Genomic DNA, 23,199 nt, shown 5'->3' with positions numbered 1-23,199 from the left:
AAAATTTTCCAAACCAATAAACTAACAAAACCAATTACTGCATAATATCAATTGTCTATATATCCAATAACAATATCCAAACATCAGGAACAACACTTTAATCTAATCCAAACATCAAGTACTGCACATATTTATGTAGCATATTGTTTGCAAACATACTGTATCACCAGATTCTGGATCTTTGGCTACATTGGCAGTCAATCCAACAATATAGCTCCCTCGTCCACTTGTGTGAATTCCGCAAGGGGATAGCTTATGTATATAAGTCAGCAACTGTGACTTGTTGGTTCCAGGATCACCAAGAAGCAAGATGTTGATATCTCCTCGAAAGCTAGCCCCAGATTGCAATGTCAATGCACTCCGACCAAAAAGCTGCAATTTGTCAATCAACCAAAACTCAGAGTATGGAATGTATATGACTAAATTATATAGTATTGTGCCAACCGTAAAGAAGAGCAATAAAACAGAAAGTTATATAGGACTGTGCCAAAAATATCTAGGATGGGTATATCGTTCAACTTTACACTAAATTATATAGGACTGTGCCAACTGTAAAGAAATGTATTGGCTAGAAGAACTCACACACAATCCAAAGATGAATCAAGATAACCGAGATCAAGAAAGAAGAAAATTTAAAAATAAAATCAAGTTTGGGAGCGGTACCTTTGTTGATCCAGAATTACAAAGCGGCAAAAGTAAGACTAAGAGGACATACCATTTTGCCAATCTCAGTGTCCGCATACAACATCCAGTCGTCTTCACAATACATATAGTGAAGAGCTCCAGGTCCAGATTCATTATGGTTGACAGGGGTGTGATATGAAGTATAAATTGGTGCCCCTGTTGACTGAGACAATAGTACTTTCTCATACTTTGGATCCACTAAATGAATGGTACCATCCAATGTTTTTTGTTTGCTGCTATTCTTCAAGTGATGCAACTGAGATGCTCTTAAAATAGATATCTTATGTACTATGACATATATATTTTCATACATGTGCTAGACAATAGGAATGAAGACAACCTACTAATCCAAAAATTGCTCCAGATGCACCAACTGTTGGTGCTTTACAGAACTAATAACTCATTGATATACCTAATTCACAGTAACAATTTAATCAGATAATAGTAGAAGTACTACCAATGTAAGAGAAATGATACATAATTTATCTGTGGTTACCTGCAACTGCAGAGGTGACATAAACTGCCATATATCTTCCACGACCACTAAGTTTCTCCACTGTCGGACCAATAGAGTTCAAAAAACAACAATTTATCTGAAAAAAGCAAACTCCTCTTATTACACACACTATAAAATAGTTTCCATATTATAATTGTGTGCACAGATATTTAATTAGACCAGGAGATGTCCGATATTTGCATGCAAAAATGAAGATGCCACAAGTCTCCACAGTTGTCCTCTGTCAATTAGACTATTAATCTGCAAGTATATGCAATTTAAATATAGTTAAGGAATTGCATATCAGACAATAGAAGACTATCTGACCAAATAATAGAAGACTATGTATGTTCAATTTTAATATGACATTATCAATATATGCAAGACCTTAGCACCCCAGAGCATTAGTTTCCCTTGTGTTGCCATCTTAAAGCTATAAAAAGTAAAACTTTTCAAATTATGTTATTCACATCTTGCATATACTATCTACATATGACAATTGATCCAAAACACCTTCTCAATGTATAGCAAATTAGCAATCACGTCCAACAGGTGTATTCAAAATATTAATATTTTTCGATATTGATACAAACAGGGAATTTATCACTCAATTTAATAGAGTATTATTAAGGTGGAAAATAAAGAAAGAGCAGAAGCCATTACCCCGTGTCCTATCCACATAAAAGTTACAGCATGGGTTGGAGGTTCATCATGTTTCCCGTCTTCCACCATTGCAATGAGATGCCAGGTTTCCCAGGCAATCGCTGGTCTGCAAGGAATAAAGTTTACTGTAAAAATGTTGAGATTGCATATTGAAAAAAAGTTAACCAAACTGTTCTTTACTACAACATATTTGAGATTAAATGGTGCTTCCTTTTTCAATACAATAACAATTTCCCTATATTGCTTGGCTAGAATCTAATATAACAAAATAACTGGAGACGTCCAAGTACAAGTGATTACTAGGATACAAGTTGAAGGGTTCACAGTAAACTAAGTACAACCCATATCCATGTTATCCACAAAATAATAGATTTGTAATTTGTTTTAAGTTGAAACATTAAAATATTTACAAAAGAATTTACCCTACTAACACTGACTCACAAATAACCTGCACGTGAAAGCCAAAATTTTACACCTTTGAGAACATTAGTCATTCAAACATTCATTTCCATAAATCTTCTTGACTGATATTTGTCTTTCCATATAAAGAACAGAAAACATGCAAACAATAATTAACACACTTCAATAAATAATATTTAAATGAAGGTAGCTGAAGATCAAGGAATACCTATCAGGTCTGTATGAATGTAACCAGGTTACAAAACTATATGTTGTATGAAGAGAGGTATCTGTCATCCAGTGAAGGTACGCAATGACGCAGGCGAGAGAGAGATCAAAACCAGTGGTACAAGTCACGTAAAGACGGTGATTCTTCTTCAGTAAACGTAATAGAAGACCCACACAAAATGACAATTTCTTTCTCATATCAAATGAATTTACTTCCCTGATAAGAAAAATGAAATGAAAGTGCTCATGATTTAAGAAACTTGAAACCTACACTTATTACCTCAACTAATATGAAAGAAAGCTATAGTGTGGAAAAATATGCATGATTTGGCATACCAATTAACTAAAAACCTATTTAAGCACAATAAGGATACTAGGAAGAAAAACCATGCACTTATGCAGGTGACTGCAATTCTAAGCTAATTCAAAAGTTTAACTAGTTTTAGTCTGATGGATGCAAATATAAAAAAACAATTATATTGACATGACATCGTGCTTCTTATTAGGACATGAACATAAAACTTATCTATTGCAGCCTTTAGATTCTCTTTTCACTTATTTTTTAACTACTACATTGTTTAGTATATTCTAACTAATCTACCTTGGAAATTTAAGCAATTAACAATAAGAGGGAAGATTTATAGCAAAACACCATACCTCTTTCTCGAGCATTCTTTCTCGGCACATTCTTTGCCTTCTGATGCAGCACCAATAGGAAGTGGAGCATCAAATTCTGAAACAGCACTGCAACAAAACAGTAAAACCAAATTAATCCAGTCTGGTACTCCAAAATTAAACTTAAAAACAGTCAACCAAATTGATCACTAGCTTTAGATACAGAAGATTATCAACTAGAATCAATAAAATGAATATCCATCAAAAACTCCACATATTTTACACAAGTAATCAGACACCGATAAATTAATAAGTGATAAATAACAAAAATAAATAATAAAACAGATTACTTGTTGACAACTTAGATCGGAGACCACAATAAAAGCCATTACCACCATAACATATAAAGCTATCAACTTTAATAACCCCCGTACTTACCACTACTAGCCACTACATACTAGATAAACTATCCTCTGCCTACAATTATAAAAGAAAAAAAACCCACCAGAACAGGTAAAGCTTTCAACTTTAATAACGCTCGAAATTAGTACTAATAGGCCCTAGGAAAAAACATCCTCTACCTCAGATTATAAAAGAAAAAAAAACCACCACATCAACATAATTAGTGACCCAAGAAGCACAAAAAATTAGGGTTTAATTTAAAACCCCAAATTTAAAAGTTAGGGTTTAATATTTACCCAATTCAAGTTTAGACCTCTGAATTAGCTTTAACCTCCGACTTGAGCTTTATATTCCAATTTGAGCTTTAAACTTCGACTTGAACAAACTCTAACGACCTTTGCAGAGAGAGCGAGAAAGAGAGAGAGAGAGAGAGGGAGAGAGAGAGAGAGAGGGGGAGAGAGAGCGGTCAAGCAGAGAGAGAGATGAGCACAGTTGAGATGGGTTGTTCTTCGGTCGAGTAAAGAGACAGAGGAGAGAGGATAGGGTTTTTGATTTTATGTTTTATATTTGATGTTTTAATAGATGTTGTATGTATACGTATTTTAATTTCTGATTTAATTTTAATCTTATGTGTAAAGTCCAAAAGAGGGGAGGGAAGATTTTAGGCTTGAAATTTTGCTAAGGTAAAAAAAAGGGGGAATTTTAAAGAGGGAATGAATTATTTGGTTAAGGGGGGGAAACACTTGGAGGGAATGAATAATTTGGTTAAGGGGGGAACGGGGAAGGTGCGTTAATTAATTTTTTTAAAACAGACATATAACATCGGTTGTGCTAAACAACTGATGTTTATAACAACAAAAGACATCGGTTGTCAAAAACCGATGTAGAAAACACCTTTTACATCGGTCAGAAAAGCAACCGATGTCTAAGAGGTGATGTCTATTCTACTTTTTCTAGTAGTGGAGTGGGGAATATGTCCAAAAGGGATGAAATGCCTCTTAATGTGCTTCCCGAGGTCGAAGTCTTCAATGTTTGGGGAATCGACTTCATGGGGTCATTTGTCTCATCTTGTAACAATCAGTATATCTTGTTGGCGTTTGATTATGTGTCGAAATGGGTTGAAGTTAAGGCGCTGCCAACGAACGATACTAAAGTAGTGCTTAATTTTCTTCATAAGCAGATATTCACAAGATTTGGAACTCCAAGAGTCATAATCAGTGATGAGGGGTCACATTTTTGTAACCGCAAGTTCACTGCTATGATGAAAAGGTATAATGTGAATCATTGCATTGCTACGGCTTACCATCCTCAGACAAATGGTCAAGCCGAGGTATCTAACAGAGAGATCAAGCGCATTCTAGAGAAGGTTGTGTGTCCATCGAGAAAAGATTGGTCTTTGAAGCTTGATGAAGCTTTTTGGGCTTATAGAACAACATACAAGACTCCGCTAGGAATGTCACCGTATCAGTTGGTTTATGGTAAGGGGTGTCATTTACCGGTGGAGCTAGAGCATAAGGCGTATTGGGCTTTGAAGAAGTTGAATCTGGATTGGGATGCAGCTGGAAAGAAGAGGATGCTTCAATTGAATGAGCTCGACGAGTTTCGACTTCAAGCTTATGAGAACAACAAAATGTACAAGGAGAAAATTAAGAGATGGCACGATCGGGGTCTGGTGCTCAAGTCATTTGTGCCGGGGCAACAAGTTCTTTTGTTCAACTCTCGTCTTCATCTTTTTCCTGGAAAGTTGAAGTCAAGATGGTCAGGGTTGTTTATTGTCAAAACTGTGTTTCCACATGGAGCGGTGGAGATTTTTGAGAATGATCCGGGCCAAACATTCAAGGTTAATGGTCAGAGGTTGAAGCATTACTATGGTGACACGACAAACTGCGAGGTGGTCAGTGCCATTTTATTTCCGTTTGATCTCAAGTTCTACGTTAAGCTAACGACGTAAAACAATCGCTTCTTGGGAGGCAACCCAAGTTTGTTGTACATTAGTAAGTAGAGGAAGCAAGAAGAAAAGAGAAAATCACAAAAAAACAGAAAAAGAAAAAAATTCAGGGCCCACTTCAGAAGCTTGGCGCGACCGCGCTGATTTCACAGAAACACGGTGCGCCCGCGCTGTTATAGCATGCGGCCGCGAAGGTTTGGCAGATGTAGCGCGCGCCCGCGCTGTCTCAGCACGCGGTTGCGCCGTGTCCCGACTCAGAAAAAAATAAAAGGCCGTTAAGGGGGAAAAACGGGAATTTTGTTCCAAAATCAGTTCCCAACCGAATTTTACTCCCCCACATCCCATAATTCCCTCTCCAAATCAAACCCATTACTCCCATTATTCCCATAATCAAATCCCACTTCTATTCCATATATAATTCTCTTTTCACCACCTATATATACATACACCTCATACACAAACTTCTTCACCAATTCATAAATCCTCAAACAAAAATTCTCTCTCAAACATAACTCTTATTCTCTCTACTCACTTCCAATGGCACCCAAGAGACAAAGAACACAAGTCAGCAGCAGCTCCACCGATTCATCAAGTGTGGCTGGTGTAAGGCCAAGGTTCTCTACTCCCGAGGCTGAAGCAGAGTATACTAGGCTTCTTTCGAAGCCAATCATCAAGGAACGAGGTTTTCTGCCATCAGGGAAGGATGGTCAGTTGTTGGAGATGATTCAGGAGATAGGTTGGGTTTCTTTTTGTGAGGAACCCGCTGCTGTACCCATGAGTGTTGTGCGGGAGTTTTATGCTAATGCAAAGGCGGAGAAGAATGGTTTCACGGTGGTTAGGGGGATGAAGGTTGATTATAGTACAGGAGCAATAAGGAGGGTAATTAATCAGCCCGCAAAAAAACCCGGTCAAGCCATTTGGAATGATAAGACTCCAGAGGACTTTGACTTGGATTTGATTGTGGCTACTCTTTGTGTGCCTAAGACTCATTGGACATTCAAGAGAGGCATAACTAATTATGCCACATTTCCTACTTCTTGTATGAACAAATTTGCCCGTGCTTAGAATGCCTTTATTTGTGCTAATATTCTGCCATCGTCTCATATGCATGAGGTTACTTTAGAGCGAGCGCGCTTATTGTGGGGTATTCTGAAGGGTGATTATGTGGACATTAGTAGGATTATTCACCGTGGTATTTTGCGATTTTTGAGAGGGAGCACTACAGGTTCTATACCCTATACATCCATAGTGACGAGGTTGTGTATGGTAGTTCGTGTTCGTTGGGCCGCATATGAACAACTTCAGCTCCCTAGTGCTGCCATTGATAGTTCGATTATATTGCACATGGTGGAGTGGTATGGTGGTGAGCCCGATCCTAAGGTCTTGGTTATTCATTTGATATGATTCCGGGCAAGCGTCCAGCTGATCAGTATTATGCTGGTGGGTCGAAGAAAGCCCGTGAGGCGGGTTGGAGAGCTCAATTGGGTGAGGAGATAGAGTCGTCACAGTTAAAGGAACCGTCGAAGAAAAGCAATACGCAGTACAGGCGTCTGGCTAGGAGGATGGATGAGATGCATGACATCCACAACAGGTTCGCACGAGATCTCACCCAAGCATTGGGGACAGCTTTTAGAGCCACCGATGTTGATATCCAGTGGCCAGTTTTTGGTGAGGATTCCGTGTATCCACCTCCGGACACACCTGACACTCCACCCGTTGAGGGTGAGGAGCCTAATTCTGATTAGGTATGCCTGAATTCCTTACTATTACCTTCACTGAGAACAGTGAATATTTTAAGTTTGGGGGTAGTAGTTGAAGGAATATGTTTTGTGTAAGTCTCATATAGTTGCATATTCATGATAGTTTTTAGTTCATATAGTTGCATATTTTGCCATATAGTTTTTTTTTTATTTTTGATAGTTTTATGTTAGTTTGTTCATATAGTTCATGCATTTGCATTATAACATGATCTCTTAGATAATTTTTCCAGTCGACTTGTGATATTGATGCTAGTGTAGTGATGTCGTGTTTAGAGATGTTAAGTCGTATTAAGTTGATTTGCATGATATAGACAATTGTATTTCACTAAGTCTTATAGGTTGCTTAAGTGCTAGATCATGATCATGGTTTGCTTGTTTGTCGAGGTTTAATCGCCTGTTTATATTTAAAATTTAGGATATTCTCTTAATAATAAATTAACATGGATTTTTAGAAATTGGAGAAAAATTGGATTTCATTGCTAGTTGTTGTGGCTAGGTGTCAAATGGCTAGTAGCCGACTCATATTTATATGAGTAGTCTAGGGTTGAACGAGATAGAGCGAAACATACTCGTTTAGAAATTGCAAAAAAAAAAGAAAAAAAAGAATAAGTGTTATGTATAATTGATCACGAGTGGGCTCTGTAATAACCCCAATTTTTGAAACCCTAATGAATAGTAACTTTTGCTGACTATGCTGATTAAGGAAAATTATCAGACCACGCTATATAGGAGTACTGTTATGGAAATTCTAAGATCGTATTAGTATTCCATAAAGTAAATGAGTGTATGTAAAGGTCGTTAGAATTCGAATCCGGACATTTTCATTTTTCCCGAAAATTCACCAGATACCGAAAAAATTGAGTATAAGGTAACATGATTAAAGGGATTTAAATTCAAGGATTATAAGAAAGGATCATAAAAGGAATATAAAATGTTTAGAAAGGTTTAGGGGAACCCAAGTAATAAGATCCCGAATATGATCCCTCAAACGACAAACGAGAACGAAAGTTAAGCGAACCGTATAAAAGATAAGCGGTCATTAGCCAAGTAATTAAGGGTTAATCAAAGAGGTTAGTGGATGATGATGTCATCACACCACAAAGGGAAGACAAATATTAAAAAGATGACACAAGCTTGATGACATAAGCATGACAAAGGGGTTTTGTTTTGTTGGTTGATTTTGGGCCATGTAAAATTAACCATGGTAAAAAGCTAAATCAATTGCTAAGACAAAAAGAAGAAGCAACCAAGCAAATATCATAAAACAAAAAGAAGAGGAGTTGACCTTACAAAAGCTCTCGGCTTTTTTTCATTTCAAAGAAGAGAAAATTTCAAAAATCTAAGCTTCACTTCATAAACAAATCCAAGCTAATTTCCTTAGCTTCTTGGTGATTAGATAAGTATATCCTAAGAGTTTAAGCTTCCAATTCCTCATAAATCTCTTCCAATAAATCAAGGAAGAAGATGGTGAATAGTAACTTTCAAGAAATAACTTTAGTTTTCTTAATTTTTTATGAAAGTTTAAGGTTATACAAGCAAGGACCAAGGTTCTTTTAGGCATTCAAAGCTCTTGTGTTGTGTTAGGAAGCTTCAAGAAGGTATAAACTTCAAACCCTAGCTTTACTTTTGAGTATTTAGGAATGGTTTTGATTGATATATTATATCTGAAGCATGATGCTTGTTTGCTTAAAGTTTGGTTGGGTTTGTAGTGGTTTTGATAATTGAATCTTGGTTATTGGTTAATAAACCTTAAATATAGTTAGTAGCTCTTATTTGTGATTGAATGAGTTGGGAAATCATGAGGTTATGGACTGATGTAGTAAGGTTGGGATAAAGTTTGGTTGTATTGGTGGTTGTGAGTTGAATTGTGGTTGATTGGAGAAGTTTAAAACTTGGTAATCGCGTAAACATAGTCGGCGTAATGCCCGTTTTCATACAACTGCTTGTTCTTAGTGTTCGGGACAGAGAGCTAACTGTCTAATCTATAAATTTGCCATGTTTATCTAGATCGTGTCGTAAGCTTCGTTTATGTATGTGGTTCGCCTGAATTCCATGTACGGTTTAGAAGAAACGACCGTTTTAAGTATCGACGTTACGCGAACGAACCATCAATATACTCTACCATTAGGCAGTTGGTAGAGTATTCGCGAAAGAGTCTCCTTAAAATTCATGATGGTTAATTTATTAAAATTAGTGGAGCCGAGGGTACGCGAGCGATTAACGCAAATCGTTAAGCGTATAAGCGACCGTTAGGGTATGAGTGAGTTTTGACTAGTTTCTTAAGCGATCGTGGTCTATTCCGGCTTATGTTGTTGTTCATAGGTTACCGGACCCACTCTACGCTTAAGTCTACCCCGGAACGCTCAGATAAGTTTTCTACCCGTTATACTGTTGTTGTGATGTAAATATATTGATGCATTATCTTGAGATAAGTGCATGACTGTTATTAGCAAATCTTGCGATAAGTTAGAGCATGTTGATATGGTATATATATGCATGTTGTGAAATCTTGATATTCTATTATCAATTTAAATGCTTATAAACTGCATAATACCTATGCTAGAGATAAGCAGTAGTTGCGTATACCCTTAGTATATGGGACCCAAAGGTGAACATTTTTCTAAACCAGGAGTCGATGTTCCCGAGTATAATATATGTATATTTATATTTATATATATAGTTATCTATAACTATTAATCGAATAAGGTATATTCAATGGTTTTGAATAATAATCAAACTTATTTTTGATTATTCAAATAAGGATCGTACTTTCGTATAAATATATCTTTTGTTATTTATTATTCGTTTCAAGTATGAGTTTTGAAACTTCTACTTCAATTATTTTATAAAGATTATCCTTTATGGGAATATTATTTAAATAATAATATTCATATATTTCTAATATATCGGGACTGATTTATTTTATTAAATCATCATTACTCTAAACATTCTTTAAAATGTTTTCGAGTCTTCAAAATGATTTTACAAGTTAGAGCGGATCCCAAAAATCGTTTTCAAATTTAAGATCTTCCTTTAGAAGGGGATTTAAATACTCGCTAAAAAAATCTGAGGGATCCGGCTCTGTGGTGTATTTTATATTCGCAACGAGGTTGCGGTTTTGATAAAAGAATTTGATTACTTGCCCAACGTTCGGGAAGTAAGTCCATCTAATTGAGTTGGCATAAGCGACAGGCCGGGGTACGGTCTATCAAAGTGTAAGTGGCTGGGTGGCAGTCCATCAACGCATAAGAGGCCGGGTGGTAGTCCAGTACAAGGCCCTAATGCGGCCAGGGTGATGACCGGTGGGGGATTCATCCATCTACTAGTAGAAAAGGTTACTTAATTGGTATATTTGCCTGATCAGCAAGATATCGGGTTTATGCCAAAGCTTTCTTCTTTCCAAATTCATTGGATATTAAAACTCTGTTTATAATTTTCATAACAGAGGTTCTCAAGGATTGTATGAGATATATATATATAGGTGTATATATATATCGGGACTTAATGAAGTATCTCATAATTTCATTTCTTTCAAATGATATTTCAAAGATTAAATCTATTCAAGTCTTATCTTGTAGTCTCATCTGTGTGATGAACTTTTGAAACTGATTATAACTTGAACGGTGGTAGTTCAAGTAGTATTTGGAAAAGATATAAGTATATTGGAGTATCTTGTAACTTCATCTTTTCATCTTATATCTAGTTAATGATTATCTTATGCATGACAAAGATTTTCAGAAAAATGTTGAGACAAGGTTAGATATATGAGATCACCTTGCAACGATATTTTTATACAGTTATAAACTGGAACTCTGTGTATATTATGCATGGCAGAGGATTTCAAAGATTTTGAAAAGTATATATATATATACTGAATATATTGCGACTTCGTCACATTAAGATATCAAACTTGGTTCATTTCTTCTTGACCAAGACTTCCATGAGTATTATGAGAATGCTCATATATTGTTAATTATTATACATATTATTTCGGTAGGCTTGTTGCTCACCCTTACTTTCTTCTTTCATCACACAACAACAGATAGACAAGATGAACAGGACCAAGCTCCCAATTCGCAAGCGTTTAGGAAACGTTCCGCAGTTTCCTGGAGGCGTTGATGCCGCTATAGCTGAGGTAGAAATTACCAATAGGCTAGGCTTTCAACTTTTGATGCACTAGAGTTATGTATATTATGAATTTTACTAATGGCAAATAATATGTAAATTTATTCAGAAACCCTTTTGAGGTGTAATGACTCATAATTGTGGAATAAAATGACTTGTGTTATTTTTGGGTATTCATCTCTGAGACTATAACTTGTGGTGTATGTGTATATTGCGGGGTCACAGTACGCAGTAGTTGGTTGTTTATTAAGATTAAGTGTTATTAAGGGAAATGGAACTCGTGACAACCCGAATCCCCCACCCCGGATTTGGGGGTGTTACATAAATGGTATCAGAGCCAAACGTTATAAACCTCAGAGATGATATGACGTTAAAATAATAAGTTCACTAAGATAATAAGAACTCTCGCCAAGTTCATAGTCGGACTACCTAGCGTAGTACTGACAGTTAAAAACCCTTATGGGAACCCTTATAAATATCATGATAGTAACATAGATCAATGTAGCGGGGCACCGAACCCTGAGGTTGAGGAGCAACAACGCGATGTTATTTTATTACATATTGGAGATCAGATCGTGGATCCGATGGAGTACCCTAATGAAGGACCGGATGATGTTCATATTGAGGATGTAGCGGTTGAGGATGTTGTCCCAGGGATTGTTGCTGAGGAGGATCCCGTGGAGGATCTTGACAAGAATGAAGAAATGACCACTGAGGAATTGATGACCATGGCCAGGGCGACTACCAGAGGTAGGATTGGCCGGTTACTACCGGAGGTTCGTTCAAGTTTGCAAGGATAGTAGCCCCTTTAATGCGACTTACTCGTAAGACTGAGAAGTTCGAATGGACAGAGAAATGCGAGAACAGCTTTCAAGAACTGAAGCAAAGATTGGTGATGACCCCTATGTTGGCGTTGCCAGATGGAAAAGAAGATTTTGTGATTTGTATTGACCTTCACACAAGGAATTAGGGTGCATTCTTATGCAACACAGTAAGGTAATCATGTACACGTCAAGACAATTAAGGGAATATAAAATTCGATATTCCCCCATGATCTTGAGCTCACGGTAATAGTTTTACCCTAAAGATTGGAGGCACTACTTGTATGGAGAGAAGTGCGAGGTTTACGCAAACCCCAAGAGCTCAAGTATATTTTTACGCAGAAAGAGCTCAACATGCGCCAGAGGAGGTAGTTAGAGTTAATCAAGGATTATGATTATGAGATTATTTATCAGCCAGGTAAAGCCAATGTGGTGGCTAACGCCCTTGGTATAAAGGAGAGACTCAGGATGATAATGTCTTCGGAAGAGTAAATAAAAGATTTCGAGAAAATGGAAATAGAAGTGAAGGTAACCGGAGCCGGTACGGAAAGGCTGTTTGAGATTGTAATGCAGCCCGAATTATAGGAAAAGATCATATTGTGCCAATAAAAAGTGATGAATGAAGGCAAAGAGCCAATGACTGGAGAAGAGATTAAGAGCTTAAGGACTGGATCTTAGATGAAATTCATAGTTCGAGGAATACGATTTAGGGCAAACCCTGAATATGATAGTCAGGGAGGTCACCATCAAGAAAGAAGGAACCCATAACATAATAAAGTGGAAAACAAGGATTTTAACATATAAGATAACCCCAATTATGGGAGAAGGATAAAACATTTCATCTGAGAAAACAGAAGTCGAGCAAGAGAGGGAGAACCAGGATGGTACTCCTATGGGGCAATTCATGGACCTGCCTAAACAAAACTTATACTTTTATCCCCAACCACCACCATGAGGAAACAATGCGGTGGGAAATTCTTTCAGGACTTTAAGTCGTTAAGCTCTCAGAGTTCCAAGGAACAAGCTGACCCAGTCGAGATAAGAGCCTGGATAAAGGAAATAGAGGAATCATTTAAGATTTTATATGATTGATGAAGCGTAAAAGACTATTTTTGCCACTTACCTTCCTAAGAGAGAGGCCACCCGCTAGTGGAAGGCTAAGGAAGATAGAGAGATAACATATAAAAGTTAGAGCCAGACCAAAGATGGAAGAGTATAATGAATTATGAATCTAGGTTGTGAAATTAGTCAAGGTTCGTATAAAGGACACGAATCCAGAGTGACAGGATGTTGGAAATCAAGAATTACGCTACGTTGGTCCATGAAAGGATTGTAATAGTAATGAAAATAAGAAGACTGAAAAGGAAAGGTATATAAAGGAAATAAAGTTGAGGAATGATAAGGGAGTTAGGAATGCAGAAATCCTAAGGAACCCTAGCAATAAAGATAAGAGAAGTGGGTAATCATCAGGGTGATGGTGATTGACCATAAGCTAAAGTCGAAGTTTGAAGTCATAAGTGATACATATATGTTATCCCCTTTAAGTTGGGAGGATTCGAGGAAACCTTGAGATAGTTTAAAGGATAAATAATAAGACGCGGATAGACTGAGGAGACAAAAAAAGTAAGAAATTATGAAATTGGATGAAGGAAGTGACCTTCAAGAATGTGAAGTGTATGTAACACCTGTGACGTGATACCCAAAAGTGAAACTCTAGGTATAAGAGATATCCCAATATTGAGAAAACTGTTGAGATAAATAATAGTTGTGAATGAGGATTTATCAATAAGAAGTTCACGTTGAACACACCCAATATTTTCCAGAACATCCCTGTTATCATTACTAAATCAGGCAAGAAAAGTGGATAACCGTTGTTATCTTTTGGAGGCCATATGGATTGATCTCAGTTTGAATAAGGATGCTATTATGAAATTAGGTATAGATTATCGAGGTGGGAATGATTGAATAAGATACCCTTATCAGGGATATATGACTTAATATATTTATGGAAGGATGCAAGTACCTTTTTAAAGGTGGAATTAAAGATGGAACCTCGATAACTTGAGATGAACCATGGGAGAATGCATAATGGTTGGCATTTCACCCTTAATAGGAACATTATGAGTTTGGGTAGTACGGAATGAAGGATTAAGGGAACAACAACCTTTAAAGATAAGTGGAGAAAGTTTTCAGAACTATATAGACAATGGTTCTAGTATTAGTAAATGTCATCTTGATATGCCATGTACCTAGGGAGTACCGAATGATGAATTTAAGGATAACCTTAGAGGTTTTACAAGGAGAAAAGTAATATTCAAAGTTCTGAAGAATAGAAATTTTGATAAAGGAAATATGACGTAATTATAATAATTCTAGGTGGGCACGTGTTGAACCATAAGAAAGTATAGATCGGCCCAATGAAGGTCGAAATTGGTGAAAACAAGAAGGACCCAAGATAAGAGACGTCCTAAGTATGATCGAGAGTCAGTCGTGACAATGTTATCCTCTAAAGACCGAGGCAATAACGTATGGAAACATGGTGATATTTTTTTTTCACTAAAGCTTAATGAAGAGTATTTTCACCACAAGCAGTGATTGGAAATGAGGTAAAAAAAAATTTAGTTGGAAATCGTTCAAAAGACATTGATTATAAGGAACTATTACTATCAGGAAAGGCCAATGAGGTGGCCAAAACTCTAAGTGTAAGAGAGCAATTATAGGCGCTCGTGCCAGAGGAATACAGTGATGATGGTTAAAACCGTGAAGGTTTTATTATGGTGTGAAAGATTGACATTCCTTCTGATGATTGTGCGATACTCAACCGTAATAGTAGTTTGGTAAAGATTTAATTCATATAATCTCCGTGAGCGGGCTATCTATCTTAGAGGGTCCTGTCTTGAGATAAACCAGGACCATGTTTCAAAAAGGACTAAACAAACCCTTGAGTTAAGTCTTCTATTGAAGGCATATGATTAAGAATGGTATTAACCTGCTATCATTGCTTTGATTGAAACTCTTCTGCAATTTTATTTGCTTTATGTCATGTATGTACATCAGGATTTGGATTGTCCTTCATGAATCATGAATGGTGATTATGTTACCTCCTTAGAAGAATTTGATACGACAGGTATCGACTTCGTATGGTTAGCTATTAAGATTCCAAGGAAAATGAATGACTACCGTAGGTCCGCGGTGGACTATAGTAATACAACAATGATTCTGTGAATAATAAGATGATAACAACCGGGAGAGTTGTATTTTAATGGATGTTGAGATTGAGTACCACTAATCGGGTCGTGGTGATGTATAAGTTATCATTGATAGACTAACTAGTGGATTATCTACCTATTGAATATTTATTCCTTCTTATCGACAAAGAGTATTATTACTATACGAAGAAGGTTGCGGTGTAGAAATGAATTCTATTAACGATGATGTCTAGAATGAAATCCCAGATTCGATTTTCGTTGTCGAGGGAGTTTCAACGGTGATTGTTTATAAGCTCGAGCAAGAGCATGGGTTCATAGAATGATGGACGGAATAGTAAATATTCAGGCACGTGAATTACGATGCGATAATACTTGATGCTGAGATATATACATTGTTAGGTCACACAATACTGTAGAAGGGGGTTGAATACAGTGTAGAATACAATCAAATCGATTTCGAACACAAGTAACAGTAAACAAATATATTCGATATAATAAACTCTGTTACAATGGAACTGTTCTCTCTCAGTGATGAACAAATATCACGAGAGCTGCTAGGTTACAATGTATGATCTTCTCGATAATGATAACACATAAAGTGTAAACTTATGTTTGTGTTTACATAGTACATAGTTACAAGATAACTTCTAATTGATATGGAATATAATTCTGTCTCCTAAAATATATCAATCAGATATCTTATACAATTCTTTCAGTCCTCTAACTCTTTCCATGCATATCTTCTTATGTATTAGTCTCGATCTTCTTTCCTGTAAATCAGCTTCCTTCCTTAACTGTTAGTCCTCTCGTACTTAAGTTCTGATATCCATCTTTTGATAATCTAAGTTCTAATATCCTTAAGTTCTGACTTCCAGTAAGTACTAATTCCAATAAGTACTGATATTTCCTGTATGTTAAGATTTGAAAACTAAACATGAAACATATTAGACGTGACATCTCAAATATATCTAACAATCTCCCCCAACTTGTAAATTGTGCAAAATATACAAGTTAATAGATTTGATGATGTTAAAAACATTTAAGTTCAAATGCAATAAGAGTTTAACAAGGCTATTAACTACAACTTACAGTCCTTTTAGCTTTACCAACTTCAATGGATCAATCTGAATCCATAATGATTCTTAACAAAATCTCTTACCAGTTTGTCTTCAGCTTTCCTCAGAATTTCAACTAACTGTGCTTTGACCTGCATCAGTTCTTCATCTTTACTATCACCAATCTGATAAATGGCTATTCTGAGAGCTTGAATCGATGTTCTTTCAAGTCCATCACCAAGTCTGATAACTCTAGGATGAGAAGAGTTTTCATTATAACATAAGCATTTTCCTTTCAGAATAACTTCCACCTTAGCAGAATTCTTCAACATAGGAATTTCTCTTCCATCACTTTCAGTAATCATTGGTATATACTGAGAAGTCTTTGTACCAGATATTCTAAATAGATCTCTTATAGCCTTCAAAATGTATTCTGACCATCTTCTTGTAATATTAGATTTTACTTCCAGAAGATAGAGAATATGTTGAAGTTCTCTGACAGACTTCTTTAGCACATCAGTATCAGCTAGTCTGTAAGTTAATCCATCATAGAGAAATAAAATCAATTTCTCCTTTAGATTATCCTTATTATGAGCATCTATCACAATTTGAGCAGATAACACTTTGTCAAGGTGCTTTTATTTGATTTGTTCATATGGTTTGTCTGTCAACATGAAAGGATCTCTTAGAGTAACTTCTACTCCTGTTTGTATCTTCTATTCATCAGAACCTAATCCAGCTTTATCTCTAGGTTTCTTGGATCTCAACCCAAATGTTGTGAGTTGATTCATCATAAGATTGGATTTCGGTTCAACTGGAGTAGCTTTCTTCCATAACAGCTTCTTCTTATCAGCAATTGTCATCTTTTCCAAATTAACTTGATCAGAATTTGTTGTTTCTTCTGTAGCTTGCTGTTCTTCATTCTAAACAACTTGAGCAGTGTCAGAGGTTGTTTTAGATTCTTCAATTACCTTTCTTCTCTTCAGAATTTGAACAGTTTCATCTTCTATCAAATCATCATCATGCATTATAGTTTGATAGACTGGAATGGAAGAACTTATCTTTTTCTCAATCTTTAAAGGTTCACCAACCTTTTCTTTTCCTTTTGACTTAGGATCAATCTCAGTTTGTGATCTAGTCTTGGACTTTGAAGTCTCAGAATTTGACTTTTCCCTGATCACAATGCCTTTTTCCTTAGGCTTTGGAGGTTTCTTTGTATCAGAAGCTTTAGACTTAAGATTTGTCTTTTCAGTTGTAAATATAGATTCTTCCTCCTTGAGAGTTTCCAAATCCATTCCTGGATTTTGTTTCAGAAATAATCTTCTAGCTATCTCCTCATCAAGTGTCTGGATTTTAGGATTTTTGTAATAAACAGTAGTCTGCTTCCCCTTTAACTTCAGAGTTTGTAAAAACTTCTGAGAGTCTTTAGATCCTGACTGAATCAGAATATCAGAACTTGACATCAGACTTTGCTTATCAGAACTTGACTTCAGACTTTTAGCATTCAAAGTATCAGAACTTGACTTGTTCTATGTAGAAGATTTTCCTTGACCTCTACTCTTATTAGAGTTTCCTTGGTCATCACCTTTATCATCCTTTTTCTTCAATATTCGAGTAGGTGAGCATTTGGACTTAACTACCTTCTCCCCCTTTTTGGCATCATTAGGAAGTAAGAGAGAAAGAAGAAGTTCAACTGAAGATTGGATTTCTTCCAATTGAGCTTTCTGAGAAACTTGATTAGCCAGGACCTCATCAATTTCGGCCTGTTGATTCTCTTGAATCTTCTCAATGACTTCAATTTTCTCAAGAGTAGGTCTGATATATCTATTCTTGTCAAGCTTAAGCTGTAGATCTAGCTTATCAGCATGTTCCTTGAGTGTATCAACCTTCTCAAGAGTAGAAGAATGTAGACCTTGAAGATGTTTGGTAGATAGAGCAGTGATCTTGAGTTGTGTCTTTAAATCAGTATTTGTGAGCAACTCATCAGCTTTAGCATTATGCTCTGTCAGAATGTTAGAGCTTAGAATGAAATCATTGTCATTCCACTTCTTGGTCCACTCCACACCTCTGTGAGTATCCTCCCAAGGAATAGGTGCTTCCTTTTCAACAAATTTCTTCACCAATTCTTCCTTGCCTAGTATGGGAACCGGAGTCTCAACAGAAACATTGTCTTCAGAACTTGAGGAAGACTCATTATGTTCTAACAACACAACAGTGTGTGAAGCAACTGGAGATTCAAGAACGGCTTCATTTAAATTCTGAACATCAGAATTTATCTTCAGTGCTGGTGTGGTTGATGTAGATGGTATCTCAGCATTTAAAATTGGAAAATGAGTTGGAGATTGCTGAGCTTCTGTAGATGGAGCTTCCAGATAAAATCATTTGGTATATTCAAATTATGAATATCTATTTCAGAATTTTCAGTTTGTTCTTTAGCATCATCTGTAGCTTTAATAGGAGAGACAGGAGGGGTTACAACTGTATCAGTAGCAGTGTCTTTGGCTTGAGCTGGAAGGGCTTCAATGATAATCAGTTCTTGTGAGATCAGAGATTCCTGATCCCCTTCCTCAGCTTCTTCAGTATCTTCTGATGGAGCCTTAGCCAAATACCTCCTAGCCTTCATTTTCTTCAATCTCCTTGCCAATGAAGGAGTTGCTTCAACAGTAACAGAACTTACAGATTTCTTTCTTTTCAAAGTATCAGAACTTTGAGCTGTTGTTTCTGTCTGAGAAGTAAAGTTCTCAGCTTCAATTATCACAGGTTCTGATGCATGAACTTGTGCTTCAATTGTTTCCTCAAATCAACACAATTTATTATTGAGCATAATTGTAATCAAAACATTCATCAAAGGATAAAGTTCAAATAGATGAAGTAAAGATTAACAAATTACAATTAGTACATTCACAGTCACATAATATGAGAGAAACAGAGACTAAATCTTGCAATTAAAGTAAATTTCATTAATATATCAAATGAGTACATTTCATGAAATTTATAGATTACATGCAAAAATTACAAGATAGTCCTAGTCTAAGAATCTTAACATCAACAGCCTTAGTCCTAGTCTAAGAAAACCTATCGACTAGTTCCTCCTGCCTCTGACAAAGAGCACTGCAAGACGGATGATCCGTTCTTGCTGAAGGAGATCCTCTCTCCTTTCTTCTTCCAATCGATCAAGATGGAGCTGGTAGTCCATCGAAAAGAACAAGAGGTCTGTGTGAACCTCTTGTGGAACAGAGTTTCAGAGCTCTTCAGGAATGGCGGTGACATGCCACTCCTGTTGCCAGTCATCACAACTCAACTCTATATTGAAAGTTTCATAGTTCATGAACAAGTTGAAAAGAACCATTTTTGTTTATGAAGAAGAAAAAATGATGAGAATTAAAAGAGAGAGTGAGTTTATGAGAAAAATGGAAGATGATTTGGCTGGGATGAATAGTCGGTTTAAATAGCCAATGGAATACCAAGGGACGCGAGTATTGTTTAACGATTAAAAAAAATAATGATGCCTCGTCTCCCTAGACTGATGTGTAATAATAACAGTCAGTAAAAAATTAAAGCAGGAGTTAAATGGCACGAGAAATAAACAATAATTACTGAGCACATGCAGTTTTTCAAGAAAAACACGTTTACCACTAACCCATAATGATTATGACTGTTTTTATCTTACCCAAATATATTCTGATTTAAATATGACTGTTTCAGTTTTTACCACAAATAAGTCAAGTAAAGAATAATGCCACGTAAGCATCAAGGATTCCATCAGGATTTAATATCTGAACTTAAACTTATATCAGATTTTAACAGTCATCAGAATATGGCTTCTATACTCAAAAAGTGAATATCTTTGTTAGGTCACACACACTGTAGAAGGGGGTTGAATACAGTGTATAGCACAATCAAGTCGACTTAAAGAACACAGATAACAAATTTCAGATCTTATTTAACTCAATAAGTTCTGTTACAACGTGAAACGTCTTCTCTCAGTGATGAACAAATATCACGAGAGCTGCTAGGGTTACAATAAATAATCTTCTCGATAATGATAATACATATAGTGTAAACCCTATGTCTGTGTTTATATATTACACAGTTACAAGATCTTCTAATTGATATGGAATATAATTCTGCTTCCTAAAATATATCAATCAGATATCTTATTTCACAAGTCTTCTATTCTTCATAGAATTCCTTCTTCATGCATATTTCTTCTTATGTTTGTCTTGATCTTCTTTCCTTTCAATCAACTTTTCCTTCTTTGTCCGTCCTTCAGCACTTAAGTTCTGATATCCTATCTTCTGAAAATTATCTCCTGATAATTTAAGTACTGATATCCTTAAGTTCTGATTTCAGTAAATGCTGATTTCAAGTTAAGTACTGATCCTTCTTGCTAAGTAAGATCTGTAAGACTAAACATGAAATATATAAGACATGACGTTATCAAATATATCTAACAATCTCCCCCAACTTGTACATTAGCATAATATACAAGTTAAATAGATATTTGATGATGTCAAAAACATTTAAGTACAAATGCATGAGAATTTAACTAAATAACTACAACTTACAGTCCTTGTAGCTTTTACCAATCTTGCTAAGTCAATTTGAATCCAAAATGATTCTTGACAAAGTTTGATATCAGCTTTTCTTCTTTAATCCTCAGGACCTGAGACAGTGTAGTTTTGACTTGCTTCATTTCTTCATTCTGACTTCCAATCTGATAGATTGCAGTCCTTATTGCAGAAATATGGTTTCTTTCTAAACCATCATTTAATCTGATTACCTTTGGACGAGTTGAATCTTCATTATAACACAAGCATTTCTCTTTCAAAATCATTTCAAGCTTTGCAGAATCCCTTTTCATTGGAATCTCACTCCCATCATCTTCAACTATACTTGGAGTAAATACTGTAAATCTTGAACTAGAAATCCTTGCTTTATCTCTAATGGTCTTCAATATAAACTCTGACCATCTCCTGGTAATATCAGATTTTACCTCTAAAAGGTAATGAAAGAATTTTAGTTCTTTCACAGTTTTATTCAAAACATCTGATTCTGACATCTGATATGTCCTTCCATCTTCAAGAAATAGAATAAGAATTTCTTTATCTTCATTTCCACAATGTGTATCCAATACCACTTGCACAGATATGACCTTATCAAGATGTTTCTGTGTAACATCTTCAAGTGGTTTATCAATTAACATAAATGGATCTTTAGTAGCAACTTCAACTCCTGTCATGATCTTTGCTTCATCAGAACCTAGTCCAGCCCTGTTTCTTGCTTCTCTGGCTTTCAATCCAATAGTCATGAAATCAGATAACAATTGACTTTTCTTTGGATCTGATGGTTGAGTATGTTTCCACAAGAGTTTCTTTTTATCAGCTACTTTCATCTTATCCAAATCAACTTGAGCACTGTCAGAGGTTAATTTCCTTACCTTATCAGAACTTGCTATTCCTGCAGTAGCTTGATGTTCCTTACTCTGAACAACTTCAGCTTTGTCAGAGGTTGTCTTTGATTCTTCAGAAATCTTCTTTCTTTTCAGAGTTTGAACAGATTCATCTTCAACAAGAATATCATCAGTAACTTGAACTAGCTTGTACACAGGTTTTATCAGTACTTGAGAAAATAACATCTCCTGTGACTTCACTGATTCATCAACTTTCTTTTTCCCTTTATCTTTAGAATCAACCTGTGATCTTGAAATAGGTTTTGAAACCTCAGAAGTTGACTTCTCTTTGATCACAATGCCTTTCTCCTTAGGCTTTGGAGATTTCTTTTCAACAAAAACTTTTGTCTCTAGATTTTTCTTTTCAGCTTCAAATCTAGCTTCTTCCTCCTTGAGAGTTTCCAAATCCATTCCAGGATTATGCTTTAGAAATAATCTCTTAGCAATTTCTTCATCAAATTTTTGAATCTTTGGATCCTTGTAGTGAACAGTAGTCTGCCTCCCCTTGTACTTCAGAGTTTGCATAAACTGCTGTGAATCTTTACTTCCACCTTTGATCAAAATATCAGAACTTGATTTGCTAGAAGATTTTCCTTGTTGACCTCTGCTCTTATCAGAGTTTCCCTGGTCATCATCTTTATCATCCTTTTTCTTCAGTTCTTGAGTAGGTGAGCATTTGGACTTAACTACCTTCTCCCCCTTTTTGGCATCATCAGGAAGTAAGATAGAAAGAAGAAGTTCAACTGAAGATTGGATTTCATCCAATTGAGCTTTCTGAGAAGCTTGATTAGCAATAACAACATCAATTTGTGCCTGTTGCTTCTCCTGTGTTTTCTCAATGGACAAAACTCTATCAGAGATAGGTTGAAAGAATGATTTCTTCTCAAGTTTCCGAATCATATCATGTTTAAGCAATTCCTCCTGAACTTTATTAATCTCTGCATGAGTTGTAGAATGAAGACCTCGTAGATGTTTAACACTCAATGCAGTAACTCTAAGCTGTGTCTTAAAATCATCAGTAATTAACATTTCATCAGCTTTTGTCAATTGTTCAGTAAGATTCTTTTCAGAAGGAATACAAGAAACTGAGTTCCATTCCTTAGTCCACTCCTTTCCAGCAGGAGTTTCACTCCAAGGTACTGGTGCTTCTTCCCTAACAAACTTCTTGACTAAGTCAGCCTTAGAAACAATTTGTTGAGGTGCATGTCCTGAAGGACCAGCTGCATCAGCATTTGCAGCATCACCAGTAATTTCATCATTTGCCGCATCAGAACTTACAGAAGCAGTACCTTCTGATAAAGGAACAATATGAGAAGTAATAGAGTCATTAACTTCATCCTCT

General features: G+C 36.1%; 1 protein-coding gene across 1 annotated transcript; it reads right to left on the bottom strand.

Moving 5' to 3' along the window:
- Window positions 1-22: 22 nt before the first annotated feature.
- Window positions 23-4,004, bottom strand: LOC141668292 (phosphoglucan phosphatase LSF1, chloroplastic-like). Its single transcript, XM_074475108.1, has 8 exons — window positions 3,784-4,004; window positions 3,128-3,214; window positions 2,472-2,687; window positions 1,844-1,949; window positions 1,361-1,441; window positions 1,181-1,277; window positions 716-1,096; window positions 23-372 (listed from the first exon to the last, which is right to left on the bottom strand). Exons 3-7 carry the CDS (start codon window positions 2,666-2,668, stop codon window positions 1,077-1,079), a joined length of 501 nt encoding a protein of 166 aa, XP_074331209.1. The 5' UTR covers window positions 2,669-2,687; window positions 3,128-3,214; window positions 3,784-4,004; the 3' UTR covers window positions 23-372; window positions 716-1,076.
- Between the last annotated feature and the right edge of the window lie 19,195 nt (window positions 4,005-23,199).

The sequence above is a fragment of the Apium graveolens genome, chromosome 6 (genome assembly GCF_009905375.1).
Source record: "Apium graveolens cultivar Ventura chromosome 6, ASM990537v1, whole genome shotgun sequence".
NCBI lineage: Eukaryota > Viridiplantae > Streptophyta > Magnoliopsida > Apiales > Apiaceae > Apium > Apium graveolens.
This window is presented reverse-complemented; position numbering and strand designations above follow the sequence as displayed.

Excerpts from the sequence above, each read along its gene's own strand:
- LOC141668292 (XM_074475108.1), bottom strand. The coding sequence starts at position 2,668 with ATGAGAAAGAAATTGTCATTTTGTGTGGGTCTTCTATTACGTTTACTG. Across the intron at positions 1,442-1,843 it reads TTATGTGGATAGGACACGGG|ATTAATAGTCTAATTGACAG; the intron begins GTAATGGCTTCT and ends ATATACTTGCAG. Across the intron at positions 1,278-1,360 it reads CAAATATCGGACATCTCCTG|ATAAATTGTTGTTTTTTGAA; the intron begins GTCTAATTAAAT and ends TGCTTTTTTCAG.